The sequence below is a fragment of the Poeciliopsis prolifica genome, unplaced genomic scaffold (genome assembly GCF_027474105.1).
Source record: "Poeciliopsis prolifica strain line A6 unplaced genomic scaffold, Auburn_PproV2 SCAFFOLD024, whole genome shotgun sequence".
Classification (NCBI taxonomy): domain Eukaryota; kingdom Metazoa; phylum Chordata; class Actinopteri; order Cyprinodontiformes; family Poeciliidae; genus Poeciliopsis; species Poeciliopsis prolifica.
In genome coordinates this window covers 1,691,819-1,713,404 of record NW_026562399.1, presented here as the reverse complement: position 1 = coordinate 1,713,404, position 21,586 = coordinate 1,691,819, and the positions used below count along the sequence as shown (strand labels likewise).

At 38.1% G+C, this 21,586-nt stretch overlaps 2 protein-coding genes across 3 annotated transcripts; one reads left to right on the top strand and one right to left on the bottom strand.

Moving 5' to 3' along the window:
• Positions 1-1,502: 1,502 nt before the first annotated feature.
• LOC129370637 (putative monooxygenase p33MONOX) lies at positions 1,503-13,434 on the top strand. Of its 2 annotated transcripts, none has more exons than XM_055046747.1 (9): positions 1,503-1,651; positions 3,337-3,460; positions 4,064-4,129; positions 6,113-6,288; positions 6,366-6,480; positions 6,647-6,774; positions 7,945-8,045; positions 8,147-8,334; positions 10,413-13,434. In XM_055046747.1, exons 3-9 carry the CDS (start codon positions 4,105-4,107, stop codon positions 10,616-10,618), a joined length of 939 nt encoding a protein of 312 aa, XP_054902722.1. In that variant the 5' UTR covers positions 1,503-1,651; positions 3,337-3,460; positions 4,064-4,104; the 3' UTR covers positions 10,619-13,434. The 2 variants fall into 2 exon arrangements, with proteins under 2 accessions (XP_054902722.1, XP_054902720.1); XM_055046745.1 differs by having other exon boundaries at positions 1,504-1,651; positions 10,410-13,434.
• Positions 13,435-13,494: 60 nt separating this feature from the next.
• On the bottom strand, positions 13,495-21,385 carry LOC129370628 (rho GTPase-activating protein 22-like). The gene is made up of 9 exons (XM_055046734.1): positions 20,829-21,385; positions 19,581-19,694; positions 19,226-19,433; positions 18,140-18,272; positions 17,920-17,993; positions 17,679-17,800; positions 16,680-16,896; positions 15,168-16,073; positions 13,495-14,782 (listed from the first exon to the last, which is right to left on the bottom strand). The coding sequence occupies exons 1-9, from the start codon at positions 20,878-20,880 to the stop codon at positions 14,542-14,544; spliced, it is 2,067 nt and encodes a 688-aa protein (XP_054902709.1). The 5' UTR covers positions 20,881-21,385; the 3' UTR covers positions 13,495-14,541.
• Between the last annotated feature and the right edge of the window lie 201 nt (positions 21,386-21,586).

Genomic DNA, 21,586 nt, shown 5'->3' with positions numbered 1-21,586 from the left:
AGTCAGTCTTATGCACAACCCGTCAAATAAAGTGTTACCAAATGTTTTAGTTGTTTCTCCAATTTATCGTCAACTTGCTGATTTTAGTGAATGACAGGCTTTTGATGAACTGCAATCAGGGCAATGTGCCTTTAGGACCAGGGTTGGGAAACACCTAAAGTGAACTGCACATTTGTTCACATTAGTTAGCCCATGACCTGACCAGACGTTTATTTTGACAATTGATTAGTAGGTAAGCCACTGCAAAACGTTCATTAACGGTGCTAACAATACAAGGGTGAAACTTTGTATTGCAAGCTGGTGGGGACGAAGAGGAGCGGGGACGAGTGGATGAGTGTGTTTATTGTGTTTTTGAGTTAAGACATATTTAATTAAGAAACCAGAGGTGGGGCAAGTAACCCACATTTTAAAAAGAAAAAGGTTTGTTGCAGTGTACAGGCTTACCTTGTGTAAAATCAGATGTCATCATTAGACCCTACAAACCTTTGTAATCCAAAGGCATATTGGAGTTTCACTTCTTGGATCTGGTTTATTAGGGCTTTTATTTCTTCTTTTACTTTCTTGTTTTCATTTATTGCCATGTCCAGGCCAGCTGGTTCTGACACAAGCCAGAACCTTTATTTGAATCATGCAGCTGATTCAAATTAAGATTAATCGTGAATAATAATTATCAAGGGGGCAATCATTATTAGGGATGGATATGTTTGTCTTGGTTATTATCTGATATTGAACTCTGTGGAGGAACAGTAGAAAGTCGAAAGTCTGGAGCTGCGCCCACCGGGATGACATCATCAGGGGTCATCCCGCACAGGCGATGCAGAAGTTCATCGCCTGTTGTCAGGGGTCATTAGAGGTTATTTGAGGTTGTTCAGACCTGGCGAGAATGTTTCAGGTCAAGACACTGCAGTCCCAAATATTTAAAAATGACTTTTCTAGCTGTATTTCACATTCTGCAGGATGTTAGTGACTTCTTTATAATGTTTTGTACTTTGCTACTTTTTCTGATCCTTATTTTACTTTATGGTATGTTCAAATCAGAGTAGAATAGGACCAGCATATTGTTTAATTGTCATATGTGGTGAAATCCAGCAGTACCAGCTGCATGTTAAGGGCTAGTCAGGCAATAATCAGGCTTCTTCTGTAAGGCATGTAACTGATTAAAATAAAGATTATTCATAATTAATTAGCAATGAGCAATCATGATTAGGGCTGGATATGTTTGTCTAGGTTATTGTCTGATATTGAAGGTCTTTTAATTACATGAAACATTATATGTAACAAAAAAAAGAAAGAAATTCGTAAGGAAAATATTTTTAGAACACTTTGGACGCATAAACCTGTTTCTGTTTAAAATACCGTCTGAATTAAAAGATATATTTGTAATGTTTTTTTAATAATTAATACCCTACGTCTTTAGTGCGGAGCAGATCTCGCGACTCCCTCGGCAGACAGCTAAAAAGACACGCATACGTTTATTTCTCTCGCGATGTTCAGCGAGACCAACCAAACCTGCAGCGCATGAGAAAGCTCTTCAGTCTGAAAACACAATAATGGCTGCCGCCCAGCTGCTTTGTTGTGTTACTAGCCTACGACTGGAAACCGGCGTATTAACGACTTCTGCGTCTTTGCTTTGATACATTTGTTACTTCAGGTGAGAGAGAATTATGCAAGATGGTCCAATGATGCCTTTTTCAGACATATTTACCGACTAAATGTTTGATGTACTCTGCTTTTCGGCAAAACGTTGCGGAGGTTCCGCTATTCTCTGCGCAAACCAATAACGAAATTGCGCTCAACAACGACTATTTTCAACATAAATGGGCAGTTGCCGTCGATCTTGTGCGGCGTTGGCAATTAATGTTCATTTTTGAGAGGGTTAGAATATAATTTTCGAGTCTAGTTATCCCGTCGATGCCCAAGAACGAGTTTTAAATCGGATTTTTCTTCGAAGAAGTGAACAGTTGACAATATTTTTAAACAACTCTCATCTCTGCTGCATTAGATAGAATAAAATAAACGGAAATTTAACGAGAAGGGGAGCACTAACAGCAATGCTTCTTCTAGCTGTTTTTTGAATAAAACGTCTTTAATTTGAGGTGCACGTGTGTAAATGAAAGCCTGGCTGCAGTGATCCTGTTTTATAACTTAATTATCGGCACCAGCTTCCCCTGCCATGTCACGCTTTATTGGATCTTCTGCCCTCTGCAATCTGAGTTGCTGTCTCATTGTTGGCTCCACGCAATGTTATGCAAGAAATGTGCCACCCTTTCCTTCACATACAATTTCTGAAAGAATGGACCCGCTTGGAAATAATTTGGCCCGCATGAAGGCAGGTGATTGGTTTGTGAGGCGAATTTTAGATGCAGATGCTGGATCTCTGCACAATTCTACCCTGAAATATTTGACAGAAGTTACAGTCACACTACACATTATTTACTCAGAGAGGAAGCAAGAGTACCCACAGAGAAACCTTTCATGCACAGAGAGAACATGCAAACTCCATCCACAATGACCCCATGTCAAGATTCGAACACCAGACCTTCTCGTTCCAAGCCAGCAGTGTTTCCAATACCAACCGACCCAAGAAAAATTCCATATTTTTAGACAATAAAAAGTCTATTTTAATCATTGGATAACTTAATACAAAGTTAAATACCTTTTTATTCCTCATGACATTTTTTCTATAGTTAAAAATGGGTAAAGAGAAAATACAAAAGACATTAGACTGGGGGGAAGACGGGTCAATAGAAACCAGAGCAGATTTAAATAATTAATGAAAAGGAAAAAAAAAACACTGCAACGAAACCAAAGATAAATTACTTACATTGCGATTGCTGTTTTGTGCTCAACCTCTGGGAATGTTTATTTAGCAACATTTTTATGACGTTTTTACATCAAGAATAGTGGAAGGCCAACTAACCAGCTGCATGCAATTTTATTTCACAACAATAATTAATTTCCCTTGAACTCTACCAAAAAACTACCAAAAATCAAGACAGTCTTGAGCAGTTGAATTTTTGACAGTGAAAACATTTTTGATCGAGTTTGTCGTCATCGGTTTTCCAGGTGAACTTAGTCTTTTGTCTGCTGAGGCTGAACTGGGAAACAGGAAACTCATTTCCAGTTCCTCCATCTGCTTTCTCAATCTTTTCCCTACAATAAGTGATGATGAGCACACAGAGCGGCATGCTGTTTGCAGACATGATTGTACTACTGCCCTTACTCTGGTTGTCTGCTTCATCATTGGCTCTAAGGGAGAAACACTGAGTGGTTGTTTGTTCTCTGCAGGATTTATGCAATGGAACGACTCACTTTTGTTCTCTGCTGTCTCCTCAGTTGCATCAGTAGCATTACTGCTCCTCCACAATGCATTGCCAGAGGCGTTTGTGTTCATCCGACAGACCAGTATAACAATTACCTCCACTCCTTCTAGCCCAAGTCAGAGCAACAAAACTGGAAGGTAGGTCCCTTATACACAATATGTATCCTAGGTGAAAAATATTGAAATACAAAAGTCCCATGTAAGGAATTTATTTTTCCTGAAAGAATGAAAGTTGTGGTAATGATGTATTGGAAGTTGCAGCTTAAAAGTAAAATCCTGTTTTGAATCTTTATGCATTTTTTGCTACTATTCATCTAGTATTCAGTAAAGGAATGCTGTGTTGTTGCATTTTGGGCATTAAAATGTTAATTTCCATATTTATCTGTAGCCCTACATTGCACTAAGGTCAAAGCTCATTGTGTCTTTCTTCTCCAGCCTTGTGAAGTAGTATAGCAGAATGCTTCTCTTGTGCCAGAAGGGGTTTGCACAGGGTCAACAAAACTTTGTACTTTTGAATAAATGTACTTAATTTAGTGGCGTTTTTTGTTTTTACAAAAATTTGCAGACATGATTGTACTGCTGTAACAAGTCTAAATAACAAATTTATTCCACCAGTCTAATACTTATGGTCTATTTAGAAATGCAGTGTGATTTTTAAACAGAAATTGGTCTGATTTCAGTTTAGGAATCAGACAGATTTAAGCCAGCGCCTCTCTCTCTGTTTCCTTTTCTTCCTTTCAGGTTCTCCTTTGACTCAACTTGTTTATTAACTAACTGCAGCTATGTCTGGTTCTGGTGACTTACCAGGTGAGTGCTGTTATGGATTAATGAAGGTCAATTTTAAATTGATAAATCAGTTCGTGCTTTGCCCATGCTCAGTAACTTTTTTTTGTTTTTAAGATACGTCATATGTCAATAAAAGCCAAACAATAAAGGCTTATTTGAATCTCATTAGGTTAAGGGTTTTATTAAAGGATAAATATTAACTTGTATACAATTATTAAAAAATGTTAGTCACAAATGCAAGTTTTAGTTTGGTGTGAAAAAATGTTTTGACTTTCTGAATATGATCACTACTGGACCTGTCACAATAACAGATTTTGCTGGACGATTAATTGTCTCAAAAAATTATTGCGATAAACGATAATATTGTTTGAAAACCTTTTTACACTGATTTAATGGAAGTTACGTAATAATACATGCGATTTCCAGCCAAAGATAGATACACTTTATTTTCAAAAGGACACTTAACACTGGGACTGATACACAAAATAAATAAAACAACCAAAAACAAAAATAAAATAGATTCTCAGTCTCCATTAACAATAAATGTACTTGAATAAAAACTAAACAACATAAAGCCAAAGTGGAAATAAATACTGCATTCAACCAAAAGAGTGCAGATTATGAAGTCTGTATTTTGCCCTTCAGTGATAATTAGATTTAAATAGAGAAGAATCTGACTGCCTGATGCAATAGTTCAAACTACAGGATTTTTTACCCCGGATGACAATTTTAGAACGTTATTCATTCTGAGATTGTCACTTGTGTTGTGTGTTACGGTAGATCGCTCCGATCTAAATCAAGGATTTGCCCAGACTGGGAGCTTAACGCAGCCTGCTGAATGTGACCAGTAGCCAATCAGAAAGCATGGATTCTTTCTGCAGAGATTCACCAAAGGTTATTAATGTCCACTGTGGGAATATTCTGACCTGAATGTCAATAAAACCAAAGTCGCTCAGTCGCTCACTATCAGAAAACCCGCCTCAGATCAGAACTTTAAAACCTGGCAACTGCTTCTGCACCTCATATGAACCTACAGCTGCAACCACCTCATACCTAAACCAACTATTAACTTTATTCTGCTGTGACTGAACTATATTTATGTTCCTAACTGAATCATATTCCATGTCACCAGATAGTATTAATAATTTAGTGTGTAACTGAATATGTTGAAACTTTGCTTTTAAATTGTTCTGTGGTCAATAAAACAAGTTATTTTTGGAAGGATAAAGTCTGTCTGTCACAAGTTAAGTTATCAAATGGAGTTGCAATCATTTATATGACGGATTTTTTCTTAAAATTTTGTTAAATCCAATTTATAAACTAAATATTGTAGCTATTTTTTTTTGCTTTACTTTTAATAAATTTTTCAACTTTAAATTTGTTTTAACATTTAATTTTATAATTAATTTTAAAAAATATTTATTTGTAAATAAACCAATTCATCATATAAAAGTTCAAACTCTGAGGAAATAAATCTTAGAATTTCCTTGTCAGTGATTTATTTCAGGTCCGTATTCAACACAGTTCATCAACTCTTAATAGACAGAAGCTTAATAGGTTTAATCTGTGCTCATAGCAAACTAATATTCCTCTAAGGAGCCATCAGTTTATTTTTTTTTACATTTTTGTCTTTTGAGGTCATCCAGATGAGCTTCAGATACCATCTGTGTTTTTGATGATTTTGGTTAGGAAAATCATCATCCCAACATTTTCTGAGTCGGAGATGACTTCCCTGCTTATTAACTTCAAAGAATGGAAAAAAATGTCTTTGGATATTTTCCTATTTTTAGAATCTTTATTCATAAGTTTAAGTTTTTTTCTTTCAAGTGATTCAGTCCCTTCAAATATTTTGTTAACAATGACTCCAAGCACAAAAAACATTGTTAACTTTAAGCTTTCGTCCACTTTGTTCGGAGCCGCTTTACTACAGTGATAAATCTCTCCATTCTGGAGATGAAGTAATATCACAGTGAAAGAGGAGAAAACATGAACTTACCTTTGCAGCCATTGAGGGTTCTGGGATGGGTGGGATGAAGCTCCCTGTCGGAATGACTCGACGGGCCCTCAGCTACGATGACAACCTGGAGGCCCCCATGTCCACGCCGCCCCATGACATCAGCATCAACAACCTGTGGAGGCGGCCTGTAATACCAGAGAGAAAGTTCTCCCAACTGGCTGAGGTAAAACACTGCTTCCATTTCCACGCCTGATCGTTTCCCAACAGGTCCACTTTCAGTCTGACTGTTTGACCTTACAGGAGGATGAAGGCGCCGCCGTCAAACAGGCTGCCGGGCAGGATGGCGCCCTCTTCAAGGCACCAGCTGTGGTAAAAACTAAGGCCTCGTCCATCATCATGAATTCTCTCATTACCAGTAAGTTAGACCTCCTACAATCTACGTAACAATCCTTTATTTAGATGGAAAGTTATCCATGCTATCTGAGCATTTTCTGAATCAAATTATTTGATAAAAACATGAAAATAGATTTTGCTATCAAGCAGCTTTCCACTAGCGTGAATGTATTGTTGTCTGCCCTCAGAGCACACTCAGGAAAGCATGTACAAGTTTGAGCAGACGGCGGGTCTCACCGACACCAGTTACACTCCACACAAAGGCCTGACAGCGGAGGAGACGAGACACCACCACCGCGTCCCCGAGTCCCTCCAGGTGAGATCAGCACGTCAGTAATAAAACACCAGGAGCCAATAGTGTGCTGGGTTTAAAGGCCAACTGACCAATCACAGCTGCAGATCACATGAACAGGGTGACCACACATCCTTAAAAAAGGTCTTAAATTCATGTATCCAAAATTAAGGCCTTATGTCATAAAAGTGTTCAAAAACATGTAAGTTGGCCTTATATATGTTTATTACAGGTCTAAAATTTCGTCTTGGCAGAGGTATTGGTCTCGTATTTTCTATGTAGTTTATTTTTGTGTCAGGCAGACGTTTGAGTCATGGGCAGATATTACGTTCTGACTTGAGGTGGTGGAGTATTTACTGGAATCGGAAGAAGCATTTTTTGGATATGAAGAGATTCTGTAAGACTCTCTTCAAGGGTTTAAATGATATACAACATAACTCGTCATTGTTTTATGTCATGGTCTGTACTAACATCCTCCTCTATTTTCCTTTCTTTTTTCCCTGTTGGAGTTTACTTATCCAAATTTGATAAAATATTTTATCTTTAGCGAAGCTGGAAAATGCAACTCCATCAGAATTTTCTGCCTGGTTTGAACTATTATTATTTGAATTAATCTGCTTACTGTTGAAATTCTCCTTGTAGAGTGGAAGGCAAATAATGCATAGTTTTCAAGTTTTGTAAAGTAAGTCTCAATGCACATTTATGTTCAGACCCATGGTGGAAATTGGAAGCTGCTTCAAGTAGGATAGACAGTTTAAATATACATTCAGAAATACTTTGGGGGATAGCTTGAAAGTTAAAACCTATATCAAATTTAGAAGCTGCAAAATTGCTCTTCCAAGTTTCAATCTTCTCCATCTGACTGAGTTTAACATATTTTGCAAAAAGGAGTCTGGCAGATTTCAGTCTCAGCAAAATATTTATGTACAAAGTATGGACTCAGGGTGCTGAAAACAAAAATGAACACACTCTCAGAATGTTAAATAATAATAAAAAAAATTCAAAAGACATTTTTCTTTGCCCTTCCATGTCATTTTGAGTTTCTATGTCACATGAAATCCCAAGAAGATCCATTAATGTTTGTTATGTAATGTACCAAAATGTGGAAAAGTCCAAAGGCAATGAATACTTTGGCAAAGATCTGTATCAGATGTAGCAATGTTAGGTAACAGATACTTCTGTGTTGTTGTGTAGAAGCTGCAGATCCAAAGCCTGGAGGCCAAAGAAGAGAAATCCTCCTCTGCCCAGTCCACTCCATCCAACACGCCGCACAGCTCCCCGAAGCAGCAGCGCAGGTACACATGCAGCTTTCAGCTTCCTGTGGTCTGAGCATGGTTTCTGAGCATCGGCGTGATAAGGGACTGAAAGCTGGCGTGCTGTTTGTGTTGGTTTGCAGGGGCTGGTTCGGGAGTTCGGGGTCAGAGGTCAGCATCAGCTCCTCTAACAGCAGTGTGGACATGGCAGGAGGAGGAGCTGCAGGAGATCCAGGCGTAGGTGGAGCGGTCGAGCGATGGGGAGTGTTTGGGCCTCGACTTCCTGTCCAGAGTTCAGCCTCTGACGTGGGATCAGATGGTTCTGCTGCAGGTAATGGCAAAGGCCTACAAATGCTTAAATACAAACAGAAACAAGTTTCAGCAACACAAACTCATTTTATCCAGCATGAGTAGCAAGTCCTACATCTGTGTATCTAAAATGTAGAAAATATTGTCACCTTCTTAAAATAAGGGTGACCATATTGTCTAAAAAAAGTGATATTTTTTTAGCAAAAAAAATTTAGCTTTAAATGATTTTTTTGTTTATTTCTTTTGCTTTAAATATCTTGTGGAAAGAAAGTGATAGTAATTTTGTGTTTATTTTTTTTTTTTGCCAAAAATTGACCATTACAGTAAGAAGGTGATATGCATGTTGGCCTTAATTACATTAATCTCTTCTATTTTGTGGTGGCAGGACTCTGTTGTACGTTCCACGTAATTAATTTTTCTTGCAGGATTTTGCTATTGAATAAACGTTTAGTTGTGAGCAGACATTCTCATTGCTTTCTGAGGCTGCCACTAACTAGCTGCTAGCATGCATGTGCTATCCAGCAAACTAGTGTCAGTTTATCGCTTGTTTACTGGAGAATATTTGTCTTTGCCTCTGGCTCACTTCTGTTGCCTATCTATATGTTCATTCAGTGCAAAACAACTAAGCATTACAACTATGTAAAAGATTGTTTTCTTTTGTACATTTCTGTCATGATACAGATCTTAAATTGTATCCATAATGGTCTTAAAAAGGTCTTAAACCTACAGAAAGTGGTTTAGCAGTAGATTCTGGGTTAAAGGATGAAAGCAGGACCTTCAGACTAGCAGTAAACACTGATCGACATTTACATTGTCAGTCATTGGCCCGTGCAAAGGGTGACGCAGGATTTCTCTCTACATAAACACATAAACACCAGCAGACGCTGCTGAAAAGCTGCTGTTCGATGCTAGAATCTGGAATGGTTGAACTGGAGACCTAAAGTCTCTCCTTCAGGATGACTCCGGGTAGGTCATCAGGGAATGATCTCTTCTGGATGTGTCTGGGATTATCTGAGATTTATGTATCTTCCTGAGGGATTTTAAATTGAAGTTCAGAATAAGTATTTTTTGAATTAGCTATAGACATTTTAAAACAAGAATTGCTACAGAAGTGCAAAGCAAATGAAAATGCACTATTTGCAAAGTAAACATGGGGGTTAGAAATGTATCATTTCAGCACTGAGGTATAATGTAGCTCAAAAATGCATTTAAATCAGAAAACAGTGAGTTAGTCTTTGACTATTGTTCTTTGTACAATATTCAGATGGTCCTGGGTCCTCCTCTGTGCTAACCTCTGAGGTCTAATATAGAATCTATAGACTGAAATGGTATTGGATGAACACTGCCTTTGTGTCTGAAGAACCATTTGTTTTGATTAGGCCACATGCTGGGTCATTATGCTGCTGAAAGCCATAATTATGATTGCAACAGTCCTTGTTCTCCTTGACTTGAATGTTATGGTTGATATTGTTGACCTGTAGTTCTGATCTGCGATAGCCGCCACAGTCCTTCCATGATCTGAATCTTACCTAACTAGTTGAAGTGTTTCCAGTCTAATTAGTTGATTTCTCCTCAGCTGCAGCTCAGATTTCTTCTGGAGTCCTCCAAGGCTCCGTCTTTGGTCCAATGCTGTTTTTTATTATATTTATTGCCACTGGGGACTATATTTTTTTAATTCAGTTCAATTTAATTAAAAAAAGTACTTTTTTTAATCCCAAATGAAAAATGTATTAATTCAAGTAAATAAATTCCAAAGGAAAAACAAACTTAACATAGCTTTTCCACTTCTACGCAGATGATCTTCAGTGTTACATTTATCCTTTGTTTGGCTGCTTGAGTGAGATAAAATCTTGAATGAACAGTACACTTTTTAAAAAAAATCTAATTTGGTTGTTTTTAAACAGCTCTATAAATAAGTGACTTAAGACCTACATGAATTGTTTAAAGAAACACTTGCTTTCTTCTGTGCAAAGCAGTTCCAGACAGTCTGTGGAGATGTGTGGTTTGGAGACAGTAGTGTCTAAAATAATGGTACTGGACTGACAGATTACCTAATTTGAGTTTTTGCCTATGTTGACCGCTGCGTTTTTCTCCCAGCAGGCTTTGCCATCCAGGCGTACCGTGGAGCCCAGAAGCCGACCCCCATGGAGGTGATGAAGTCGCAGGCCACGCGACTGGCTGACAACCCTCACAGGGTGTCCCCGCCCAAAATGGAGATCCCCACAGTGGAGGGCCGGCGGCAGGGAGCGCGGCCCCACAAGCTCAAACACCGAGACATGAACATCCTGACGCCATCCGGCTTCTGAGACGAACCCCATCGCTAAGATATGTCCCATGACATGAAAACAACGCCCCAGGGTCCCTCATTTTACTGTTCACAGTCCCTTAATCTTTAGGTTAAACAGATACACAAGTCTTATTGTTTCCAAAGAAATTCTTTTTGTGCTTGCTGCTCATTTCATTTTTTTATTTTTTATATATCATTAATAGAATAAATTTCAGTCAGAGCAAAAGCATTTTAAACCCACCTGGGTTTGATTTATTTATTCAGGAGGAATTCAAAATTAATTGAAATACATTGAGTTTGTAACTTGAGAACTGTGACCATCTATCATAACTGTAAGTGGTGAGCTGAACTCCAGCTGAAGGTTTTTCAGAACCAGAACTCTAAAGTTCAGATGTTCGGCAGCTCAGACTGGGTTCATGCTAGAGCATAGTTAGCTCATCTGTAAACATGATGTTACATATGTTCTTATATTTTCCTCATGTTTTTGGTTTATGACATCTTGTTTATTATGTTGACTATTTTTACCCAGCTTTTTTTGTGTGTTTTATAAAAAATAGTTAGCATAAAAAAAACATTGTTTCATCTTTGGATTAATTCATAGGCATTTACCCTCATTTCATTCCTTCCTGCTTCACACTCATGTAATCTACTCATTTTTTTAAAATATATTTTTAGTCAAGTATTTTCATAAATTATGCAGATAAATGTGGTTAAAAAAGTCAAATCACATGTAAAATGTAATCCAATTCAGCTTTATTTAGTCTTATTTCCATTAATTCTTATGAAATATGACATTAACCCCCAATCAAACCAAAATAACTCAGAGCAACTTTTTATGTTAGATGTTATTTGTGTCACATTTCCTGAGCAATATTACTGAGCATTCGGGCTGTTACAAATAAAAATTGAAGTGGAAGAATTAATTTGGCCAAACTCAGAAATTCTTAAATTATCTTCACATATCTGTGAGAACAATTAGATATTCTCCAGTGTCGAATGTTAACTCAGGGAAAAAAAGTAATTTTACTCGATTAAGAGCATAAATTGTGATGATTAAGCTGATGTATTTGCCGACTTGATGTAATCAGACATTTGCCACAGAAAATGCAGCAGTGGTAAATGTTTTCTGTATCTGAACATCTCCAGAGTTCAGACTTGGTGCAGCTTTACTCTCACTGTTTAGGTGTTTATCCTGGGCCTGTGTGAGGCGTTCATGCTGAATTCAAACCCAGAATATCTCTTTTTTTTTCTTGCAAATATTTAACATGAATGTAGAAGATTTTAAGTTTTTTTGTTTGTTTTTTTGGGGATCTCCAACAGCCCAGATACTTTGTCATATTGACAGCACTCTGAGGAAAATTCTTCTGAATTGACAGCTATCAAAGTCCAAAATAATCACTGAAAGATTTACTGCTTGCTCCATTTATTGTGATTTTTTGTTTTCAACCTTCTGAACTTTATTGTATTCCTGTCACTATTTTTGCTGGGTAAAAAAAAAAAATCACTCTTTATGGGACCATTGAGCCGTAACCGCTTCATATAAACTTTCCAACATTTCCGCCACAAACACCTCAACAGAAAATAAGTAAAACATTTCTATATGTGCTGATGTCGTGTGTAAAATCAAATCGTCTCTTTCACCTTTTGCTGTTTAAACTGTTATATGAAGCTTCAACTTGACATCAGCCTACAAACACCTGCTGTTTAGTTCAGCTGAAGTTAAAAGGCGATTATGGTCCCAGATGTAACAATGCACTTTATCCCCTGTTGAAACTGTTTTCATTTGCCTTGTTAATGAGGCACCAAGCAAGACGGGACGAAGAAGTCGAACCACTTAAGTGTTGATCAAACCAACAGAGCAAAAATATTCCAGATATATTGTAAAAGTCGTCTCAGGAAGAATTGGCAGGCTCCTGTCCTGTGGAAGGTTAAGCTGAATTATTTGTTTGATTTTTTCTCCTTTTTCATTGTACAGATTTAAAATATTTGAGCTTTACAGACATTATTTCAGTTAGAAATCAAAAGACATCCAGAGTTCAAATTAGAGATCTGTGCTCCCTCTAACAGGCTGCAGTGTTTAGTTTTCTGAGCTCAAATTTCTCATAACGAAATTTGACATTTTCACTAATTGAACTCACTTTTCTCCATTGTTTTTACTGATGGATGCATTTGAAGGATTTTGTTTTTTTACAACATTTTTGGACTTTAAAAACTGCTGTGTGCATTTTCTGCATCTCACAGAAACCCTGTCACTTGTTTTTTTATATATACATTTAAGCACTTCATATATTTTCTCCCTAAATGACAAAATATGTCCTTCCTGCCAAGTTATCTTAATTCAGATAAGTTATTTGCTGTGCTGGTTTGCAGATGATGGCTAACATTATATATAAAGGTTTCTGTAAGATTATACGTGCAAAGTCTCTTCATTAAGCACCTTTGACCATAAAGTGAACCCTTGTTTTTTCTTATTACTATTTTCTGGTAAAAGGAGAAAAAAACCCTGAAAGTTAACCTCCTGTAACTGCTGTGGTCGTATTCAGATGCTGTCATTCTGTGTGGTCACTAACTGTTGATATCTGATGCATGTACTTTCCATTTGTTAAAGATGGGTCCATAGTACTTTACAGGTTCTTAGTGGTCAATGTGACACTCTCCCTCTTTAATCAGAACGAAGCATCACAGTTTAATGTTCTGTCTGTAGACGTGACTCAGTCCTGATAGAAAGTTTCCGCCACTTCAGTGATTTTTATTTTACATTTCTTTTTGATTGTACAGTTTAGTTCACGTTGCCGGCACAGTTTGACAATAAATATTTCACCCTGTGGAAAAAAGTCTGAGCTTTATTGTTTTTTGGTTTAAAATTTTTTATTTTAACAAATTTCATTGGCACTTCATGACAAAGATCATTTCCATGTTGAGCACAACAGATTTCATCCTCCTGTGAAGAGACCTGACTTCAGTTTTCATTTAATTCATGTCAACTGGCAATAATTGATAAAAGAAAGTGGATTAAAATAAGTTTTATTAGAAAGGTTTCTTCATGCAGAGAACAGTAGTTCAAGGTTTCAAATGATAAAGTGCCGACATAAATATTGAGATTTGATTTGAAATGTGCAGGTTCTTTCACGTCTCAAGAAATCAAAATGTCAGCATTTATGTCACTTTATCAAGTTTTTATTTATTTAATGTAGTATAAAAAACTAACCATCTCAATGTGGGTTTTCATTGGTCACAATCATCAAAAGTAACCTTTGAAGAATCTGAGTAATGAATCAATGTACAGTGGACTCCCACCTATTTAAAGTTGAGTAGTTGTGTATTATTCACTGCTTTTTGTTCAATAAGTCACCATGTAGGCTGTAGAGATGGAACCTTATAGGTTTGTAAATATGCCCTTAAATTAGTAAAGATAGAACTAAAAATATTTTACTCATAATTCTTAAAGATGTCCTGAAAACAAAATTAATAAAGTGTTGGAATAATTTTAGTTTTACACATTATAATTTATGAATTGTATCTAATTTCCACCACGGTTTGTAGATAGCAAAATGACCTTTAATGCCAATATGTGAACTGTTTTAACGAAACGGGTCACACCGACACATTAAATCTTCTGTACATCATCAAGTCTGGGCTTTTTGGAGGAAATAAAGGTTATACAGTCTATACACTCTATACAGCTTTGACTGTATAGAGTGTGGAACATAAAACTGCTGCTTTATCACGTGGAGACACGTGGGACTGACTGAGTCTCAATATTACATCACCGGCTTCAGTGTGCTGCCTGGGAAGATAGGAATTAATTTGACCTTTAATAACGTGAACCTCCACTAACATGATGTTCTTGTTTCTGTTTTTATACCACCACATAATCTGTCTGCTGCTAGTCGCAGCTTCTTTCTTCCCTTCTTCACTCCTGTTGAGAAAAACAATCAGTCTTCAGATGCTTCCTCCACCAGCTCTTCCCAGATCTGCTCCTCTTCTCCTGATTTCTCCATATGCCCTGTAGAACAGCTCCATCTCCCTCTGAAGGCTGCTGTTCCTGCGGTCTGCGTCTGCTTTGGCTCGCTCCATGTTTCTGATCTTGATCTCTGCCACGCTCTGGCTTCGCCTCTGCTGCTCCAGACTGAGTCGCAGAACGGCAACTTGCCGTTCGAGGACGTCATTGCAGCGCTCCAACCTGTGACCCATGAATACATGACATGGGGTGACCAAAGTGTTGCACCTCTTCATTTATAAAGAACAGAGTTCAGATTTCTTAAACTTTTGTATATTTTTACATTTTAATTTTGTTGCATCACCTTTGCATTAGCAGTGAACTGATTGCAGTTTTCTGCTGATTACCAATATTTTAAAAGCCTGACCTGCTTTAGCAACATTTTTGTCTGAAATGTTGCTCAATGTAGCAAAAACATCAATAAGTTGGCAGCAGTGGGGTAGTTAATGTTAACTGTAAATGTGCATGTCTTGGTGAACGGGTCTGTCAGTCAAAATGTAAAGGTAAGGGTAAGTGTTATGGGCCAGATGGAAATTGTATGGACCTTAAAAATGCAGAAAAGTAATACCTCTCAATCCTGTTTTGATACTCTGCCTTCTGTTGAGACATCTGCTGCCTCAGGTTGGTCAGCAGAAAATGAGTGTCTTTCGGCTCAATGTGAGACTCTTGAACCTGGAGATCTGGAGCCCCAGAGGGGAGGAAGACCTCTGAGCTCCCTGTGCTGAGAGGGCTGATGCTGATGACGGAACAGGAAGCCCAGGAGCTTGGATGTTGCTTGGCACCATTGCTGTCATGATCATCTTTATCAAAGACTTCCTGTTCTGTTCTCTGACTCAGAGGCAACATTCTGGATCTCTTTGGTGGGATATCAGGACTGCCAACCTCTAGGTCATCATTGCTTTCATCTAATGGTAGAACTTCACAGGAAGACCACGAGGAAGAGGAGTCTCCTGCCTTCCCCAGTTCTGCTTGATCTACCTCTGCTTCACACATTCCAACATTGGTTCCTGGAGAATCTGAATCAAAGTTCTCAGTAGGAACATTCTCCAATGTGTGAGACAAAGAGACTCTGTCCAGGTTGTCGTAGACAGAGGGTGTACTGTCCTCCTGTGCTTGACTGCTCCCCCCACTGGCTGCTTCAGGAATATCACCCTCTTCCTCTGCTCCACTACAGCTCCAGTAGGCAGAGGCCGCCTTTTCTTGGCGTTGCCGTCCCATTGCCCCCCGATTCGAGGCTTCAGCTTGTAGCTGGAGGTTGGTAATTGTGGCTTGAACATTTGCAGAAGATGAAACCTGCCCAGCATGGTACTTGTAAAAATCTCCTTCATGCCTGCCAGGGTGGTGGTTGATGGACTCACTGGAAGAAGGCAAGGGGTAGAAGCAGTTCTCTGGATGGGAGGAAGTGTAGCGGTGACCAAGGTGTTTCTTCTGACCAGAGAGCAAGTCTGATTTACCAGCAGCAGAGAAGATACAACTGCAGGGAAGAAACTTGAAAAGTTATTAGAGACAATTCAAACTGAAGTCAGACTGAAACTGTGTTGCACAAACGATTTCATTTTGGATCTTTAACATTAACTTGAACCTCAAAAGTGAGAAACTGCAAAAACATAAATGTTAAGTATTTTTGGTCTCGTTTCCACTGCAAATATCTTAGTACCTTTGAAATAAAACAAAACTAACTTACAATAGTTTTGTTTCAGCATTAGATAGGAGCTTATTTTAAGTCAGTAATTCCTGTATATTGATGAACAGTTAGCAGTTACAAGTGAAATACTCTGCGAGGGCAACAAAGCAGTTTTCTCATATTGTAAGTTTCAATCAAAAGTTTTTCTCTGCTTTTGAGGTTTATAAAGATTCAGATTTCACTTTTCAGCAGGACCAGGTACCTGCCCACAGGCAGACATTTACAAAAAGAGCTTTGGAGGTCATGGTGGCGCTGTGGTTGGTTTTAAACTCAATCACTTCAATAAATTAACTTTTCCATTGAATTCTACTCTTCAGATGCAGCTATTATTCTCTACTTGTGTGAGAATGACTAATCGCCAACTGACCGTTGAATGCTTGAACCCCTGTGTTTTACCTAGAGTGGTCTGCATGTGCGCCTGGTTGTCCTGATTCACTGGAGTGGTCAGCAATAAGAGGCAAAGACAGCTGGCGAAGGCAGGGCGATGGCTGGAGATGGGGTTGCTTCAAATGTGTTGCAGAAGGATGAGAGCAGGCAGCAGGAGGGAACTTGGCAAACAGAGATTCATGTTCTCTGATCAGCTCTGACATGAGCACCTGGACCAGTTTGGCAGCTTGGAGACAGACAAGAAGAGAACTTTTGTGTAGAAGTCAAAGCTAGAAAATGTTGTTGCACTTCCTTAAGATCATACATCCTAAACTTAAGGAGGAACTGAAATAATATGTCACAAGTTCTGGTTGCAAGATAGAATTCTTCAGGTGTGAATCAAAACCTCCAAAATGTCTAAAGAAGTAAACTTAAGTTTTTAAAGATAATTCCAACAGGTAAAGCACTGAGCATCACCTCTAAACCCAGGAGTAAGTCAGGTGCAAGCATCATGGTATGGGATTTTGTAGAAATAGAGGAAATTATTGACCTTTTTGACACAAAATCTGCAGGTGTAAGCTAGAAGACTGAGAGTGAAGATGCTAAGCCTTTTCAAAACATCACCAAGATTCCAAGGACATCTTTAAATCAATAAAACAACCATCTCAAGAAGAACAAAGTTTTGCAATCGACTAACACCAATTCAAAACCCGATCCGACAGAAAACCTGCAGGGTTGATAAACTCCAACCTAAGAAGACAACCATGAAAAACAAGATTGATGCTGATGTTTCCTGGCAGCTGAGAAAAATGGAAAAATGATGTAAACGTATTAAGAGTAAGTCTGCAAAAAATAAATTCATGATTTCTACAGATTTTCTTACCGGTTACACTTTTAATTTAGGGGTTTAAAAAAAAAGTATTGACTTGTTCTAGAGCACTGAAAAACCTTTATGAAGAAAGAAATTATTGCTATCATGCAGTAGTTTGAGATAAGCAAAAAATCTGAAATGAACTGTTGCCAGTTTACCTCCCATGATGCTTTGTGGGTCTTCAGCTTTGGCTCGAAGGATGTTTGGTCCAAACACGGTCGCCAAGTTCTGGACGTTCATCTTGTTACTGCTGGAGCAGCTCTGAACCTCATTCAGAAACCTGCACACATCCGTTCCTCGTGAGCTGCACAGTCAGAGAAGCTGGTCCCAACTTTGAAACAATCTACCTTGATTTAATCACCAAAAATGTCAAAACTAATGAAGTCAGACAGATCGTACTGGCAGATAAAGTTGAGTAGGTTGAAGTTTGCGACAGGTAACTCATGAAGAAGATTCTTCAACTCCTCCAGACCCTGAGGGTGGACATGGAGATAAAACAGAATAAAGGAGCATTTCTAAAATAAAACAGTCATTAAATCTCATCTAATCTGAGCTTTGTGTTTTCACCAATAGTTGTGTTTTACGTCAGTCTCTGTGGTGTGGTGCACTGAGTGATTACCACTGTACGGTCACTTAACAGCTTCTGACCGCAGAGCAGAAAGTCCTGGTAGTGGCTGTAGGGAACCAGAGGTTCTGGTAGCTGCCTGAAGTAGAGCTTCAGCAGTGATGCCACAGTGTGGACGTCTGTCCTGCTGCAGACAAAACACAACACACCAGATCCCTTACTTAAACTGCTGTGCCTCCCCAAATCAAAGTTACATTCACACTTCAAAGATACTGCAAACAAATGCACAATTATACAACTACACATCTTTGAATAGTAGAAGTTGAGTCTCTTGCATAACCAACAAGAATGCAGAAAGTGGTTTCTGGACAGTAACATTTGTCTTTTCCAGCAGCCACAGTTCAAAGCATACAGCTGTAAAACCAGCTGACCAAATGTGCTGGAGATCTGCTTTTGTTTCTAGATGACAGGCTATCTGCCACTGGGGTTGCTTGGTAATAAATTGGACTTCTTTGGGGTTGCCAGGTGAGGGGATCTTACATTCCAGAGGTTTTTGTAACAGGTCACTTTTCAATTACCAAAAAACATTCAATTATTGCCAAAAAAACCTTTGGAGGTTTTTAAGGGCTTTAAAATACTGTATTTTTAGGTTATTAATCACTGAATGGCTTACCAAAATACATTCAAAACACATTGTCACAATAAAACAATTTGGAATATCTTCCAGGTCCCTAAGGTGTTTTGGTTCAGGTCGACTCTTCATCCCCAGAATCAAAACGAAACATTGAGAAGCAACATTCAGTTTTTATGCTTATCTAATCTGGAGCAAACTTCCATAAAACTGCAGAGATGCTGAAACACTGAGTTCCTTTATATCAAGACTAAAAACTCATCTCTTTAGAGTTGGCTTTGACTAGTTGTAAGTGGCACATTAATCAACATATTCATGATTTTGATGTTTGTGTTTAACAAATGTAAAGTCTATTGCTAGTTTCATAATTGGTTACTGTATTATGGTTTTATGGCATAAAGCACTTTGAACTGCCAATGTTTCTGAAATGTGCTTTACAGATAAACTTGACTGTACTTGACTTAAATGTGATCTGAAATCTGCGTAAGAAAAAAGAGAAGGAGCTGAACCTGTCAAAAGACGGCCTTTCACCAGAATCAAAAGCCTCCTGGAGCTCTTTCACCAGACTGGTGCGTCCAGGCTGGCGAAACAAGCCCACCTCATGCAGACCACGTTCACGGATAAATGTCACACACTGCTCCACCACCAGAGGAACCAAGCGCACCCCATACCGACGCTCATACAGCACCGTCTCCTCCAGACGTTGCCCAAAAACCCCTGCAACAGAAACAGAAATCCCTCCCTCACAATAAATCCTAAAACCAGACTGGAGTTTTCTGTTTTTGTTTTGCTTGTAAGAGTCAATAAATGTTTGGTTTTAGGGTGAATGGGTGAACCATTGTGTGTGTTTTAGTGAGTTCCCACCTGTGAAAGGGATCCAGACTCCCTTGTTAAGGCTCTTCAACCACTCGTCACCCTGACCGGCGCTGTTAGATAGGAAGAAATAGGAGCCTGGGCTGGCCAGCACATCTCTGTTACCTACATATAAATCATACATTTTCACTCAAGATGTTCTTCTCAGTGGGGATCATCATAAATCAATTCCCCCTATCTGGGATTTAATATAATGATCATTTTGGTCTTATATGTAGCTAATATGTAGTTACATTAGCCAGTATGCTAAAAATAAATCTATATTTAAACCTGCATTTTATCATATGTAGAAACTTTTTTTAGGCAGTATATACTAGAAATTGTTGTTTCAAAAGCTAAAGTTAAACTAAATTTTACTTTTCTAATAAATCATGCTTATTTATTGCTTTCTGGCTAAGCTAATCAGCTAATGAAGCTAATGTCCAGAATGAAATTATCTTCAGACTGAGTTTACTTTTTAGCAGTTAGCTTCAGGTCAGTTTGTTCTTCAACTGGTTGATGAGCAAATGGGTATTTTAGCAGATTTATGAAATATTGATTGAATTTTGTAACAGTTATAAGACTGCATATTTATTGAGGTTGAACTCTTTCCAGCCTTTCTGAATCATTTCTTCAAAAAGCGAAAAGCTTAAGGTCTCAATTCTCACTATTGAGTTGTTGCCTTTCTCACCATTTCCAGGCTCTTAAATGTCATTGACTTTGCTTTTTTATCTGTTCTTGAAAGTCTTAAGATCAAGGAAAGATGTACTGCTTGTTCACCTACTTTCTGTTGTTAGACAGTTTCCATATAAATGATTTGTTGCTTCTACAAATCTGGCAGCTTTCAGGAATGACAGTGGCTAAAGAAACTGAACTAAATATGCTTAAACACATTCAATTCATGATTTAGCAATGTTTGGGTTGGGTTAGCTATTTTAAAACTGCATTCTTTATGTACTTTGGTTATGTTTATTGATCTGTAGGAAGCAAGAGGAGAACAGTAGATGTAACCTTCCTATGCCCAGCATGCCTTAACACATTTACACACTGTCCTCTTTCTATTTCCCATCATCTGTAGCTTTCTGTCCCTCTCAATGTCACAGACACACGCACGCAGCCCCACACACAACCGGACACACAAGACAAGAATCCCACACTTCCTGACTCAGCATTTAAATGTTTTCCTTGTTGGATGACACACATGCAGCTGAAGTCTGGGAGGGATTGGGAACTAACATGCCAACTGTGTGTATTTCTTACCTTTGTGGCCTGTACTGTCATATTTCCAAGACTTAAAGCAGCTGAGTCCCATGCTGCAACCACTTCAGGCCTGGTTGGAGATGCTCAACCCAAAGTGAGGACGTGTTTTAAAGGGTTAAAGAGTGATTAATAAATGAAATAGGTCCCAAATCCCTCAAAGAATCCTTCTTAATCTATAATTGAGATTATACATTTGACAAAAAAGTCCAATTTCTGGTTAGATAGAGACACACTATTTAGTGGATGCTGAACAATAATGAAGCAACTAGATTGTAAAAAAATAGGAAGAAAAGCAAAAGGTCTCTAACACGGATCCACAGACTGGTTTTAGAAGTTTGGATTGTCCAAATGTGTCAGTGAAGACATATATATTTGGTATCAAGACTTTTGCCAAACTTTCTACCACTGAAAAAAGTCTCTTTTTCAAATTATGTAGTTAAGATAAACATTTTGATTTATAAATGTTTATCTTAAGGGAAAGTTTCCTGAATACAGGCTCTCCCGCTTTCAATTCATTGGAATTTGTTGAGAGGTTTCAAGTTTAAAAAAAAGCTTATCAAGAGGAGTTCTTCAAAAACAAGTATGGAAAATCTTGGAAAAATCTTCAGTAGAAGTTATTGCATTGTTGCATGACCCTGCAGAGCTTTTATAGGTGTGAATATGCTCTCCCTTAAAATGTCCAAAGCAGTCTTTTCAAACCTAAATATGTTCATAAATGTTCCTGTCAGAAACTGTGGAGAAATTACCAATAAAAGGTT

Coding starts and splice junctions, on each gene's coding strand:
- LOC129370628 (XM_055046734.1), bottom strand. CDS start 20,880: ATGGGACTCAGCTGCTTTAAGTCTTGGAAATATGACAGTACAGGCCAC. Junction 18,273..19,225: donor GAAAGGCCGTCTTTTGACAG/GTTCAGCTCCTT, acceptor TTTTGTCTGCAG/CAGGACAGACGTCCACACTG. Junction 14,783..15,167: donor TATCAAAACAGGATTGAGAG/GTATTACTTTTC, acceptor CATGGGTCACAG/GTTGGAGCGCTGCAATGACG.
- LOC129370637 (XM_055046745.1), top strand. CDS start 4,105: ATGTCTGGTTCTGGTGACTTACCAG. Junction 6,481..6,646: donor CATGAATTCTCTCATTACCA/GTAAGTTAGACC, acceptor GTCTGCCCTCAG/AGCACACTCAGGAAAGCATG. Junction 8,046..8,146: donor TCCCCGAAGCAGCAGCGCAG/GTACACATGCAG, acceptor GTTGGTTTGCAG/GGGCTGGTTCGGGAGTTCGG.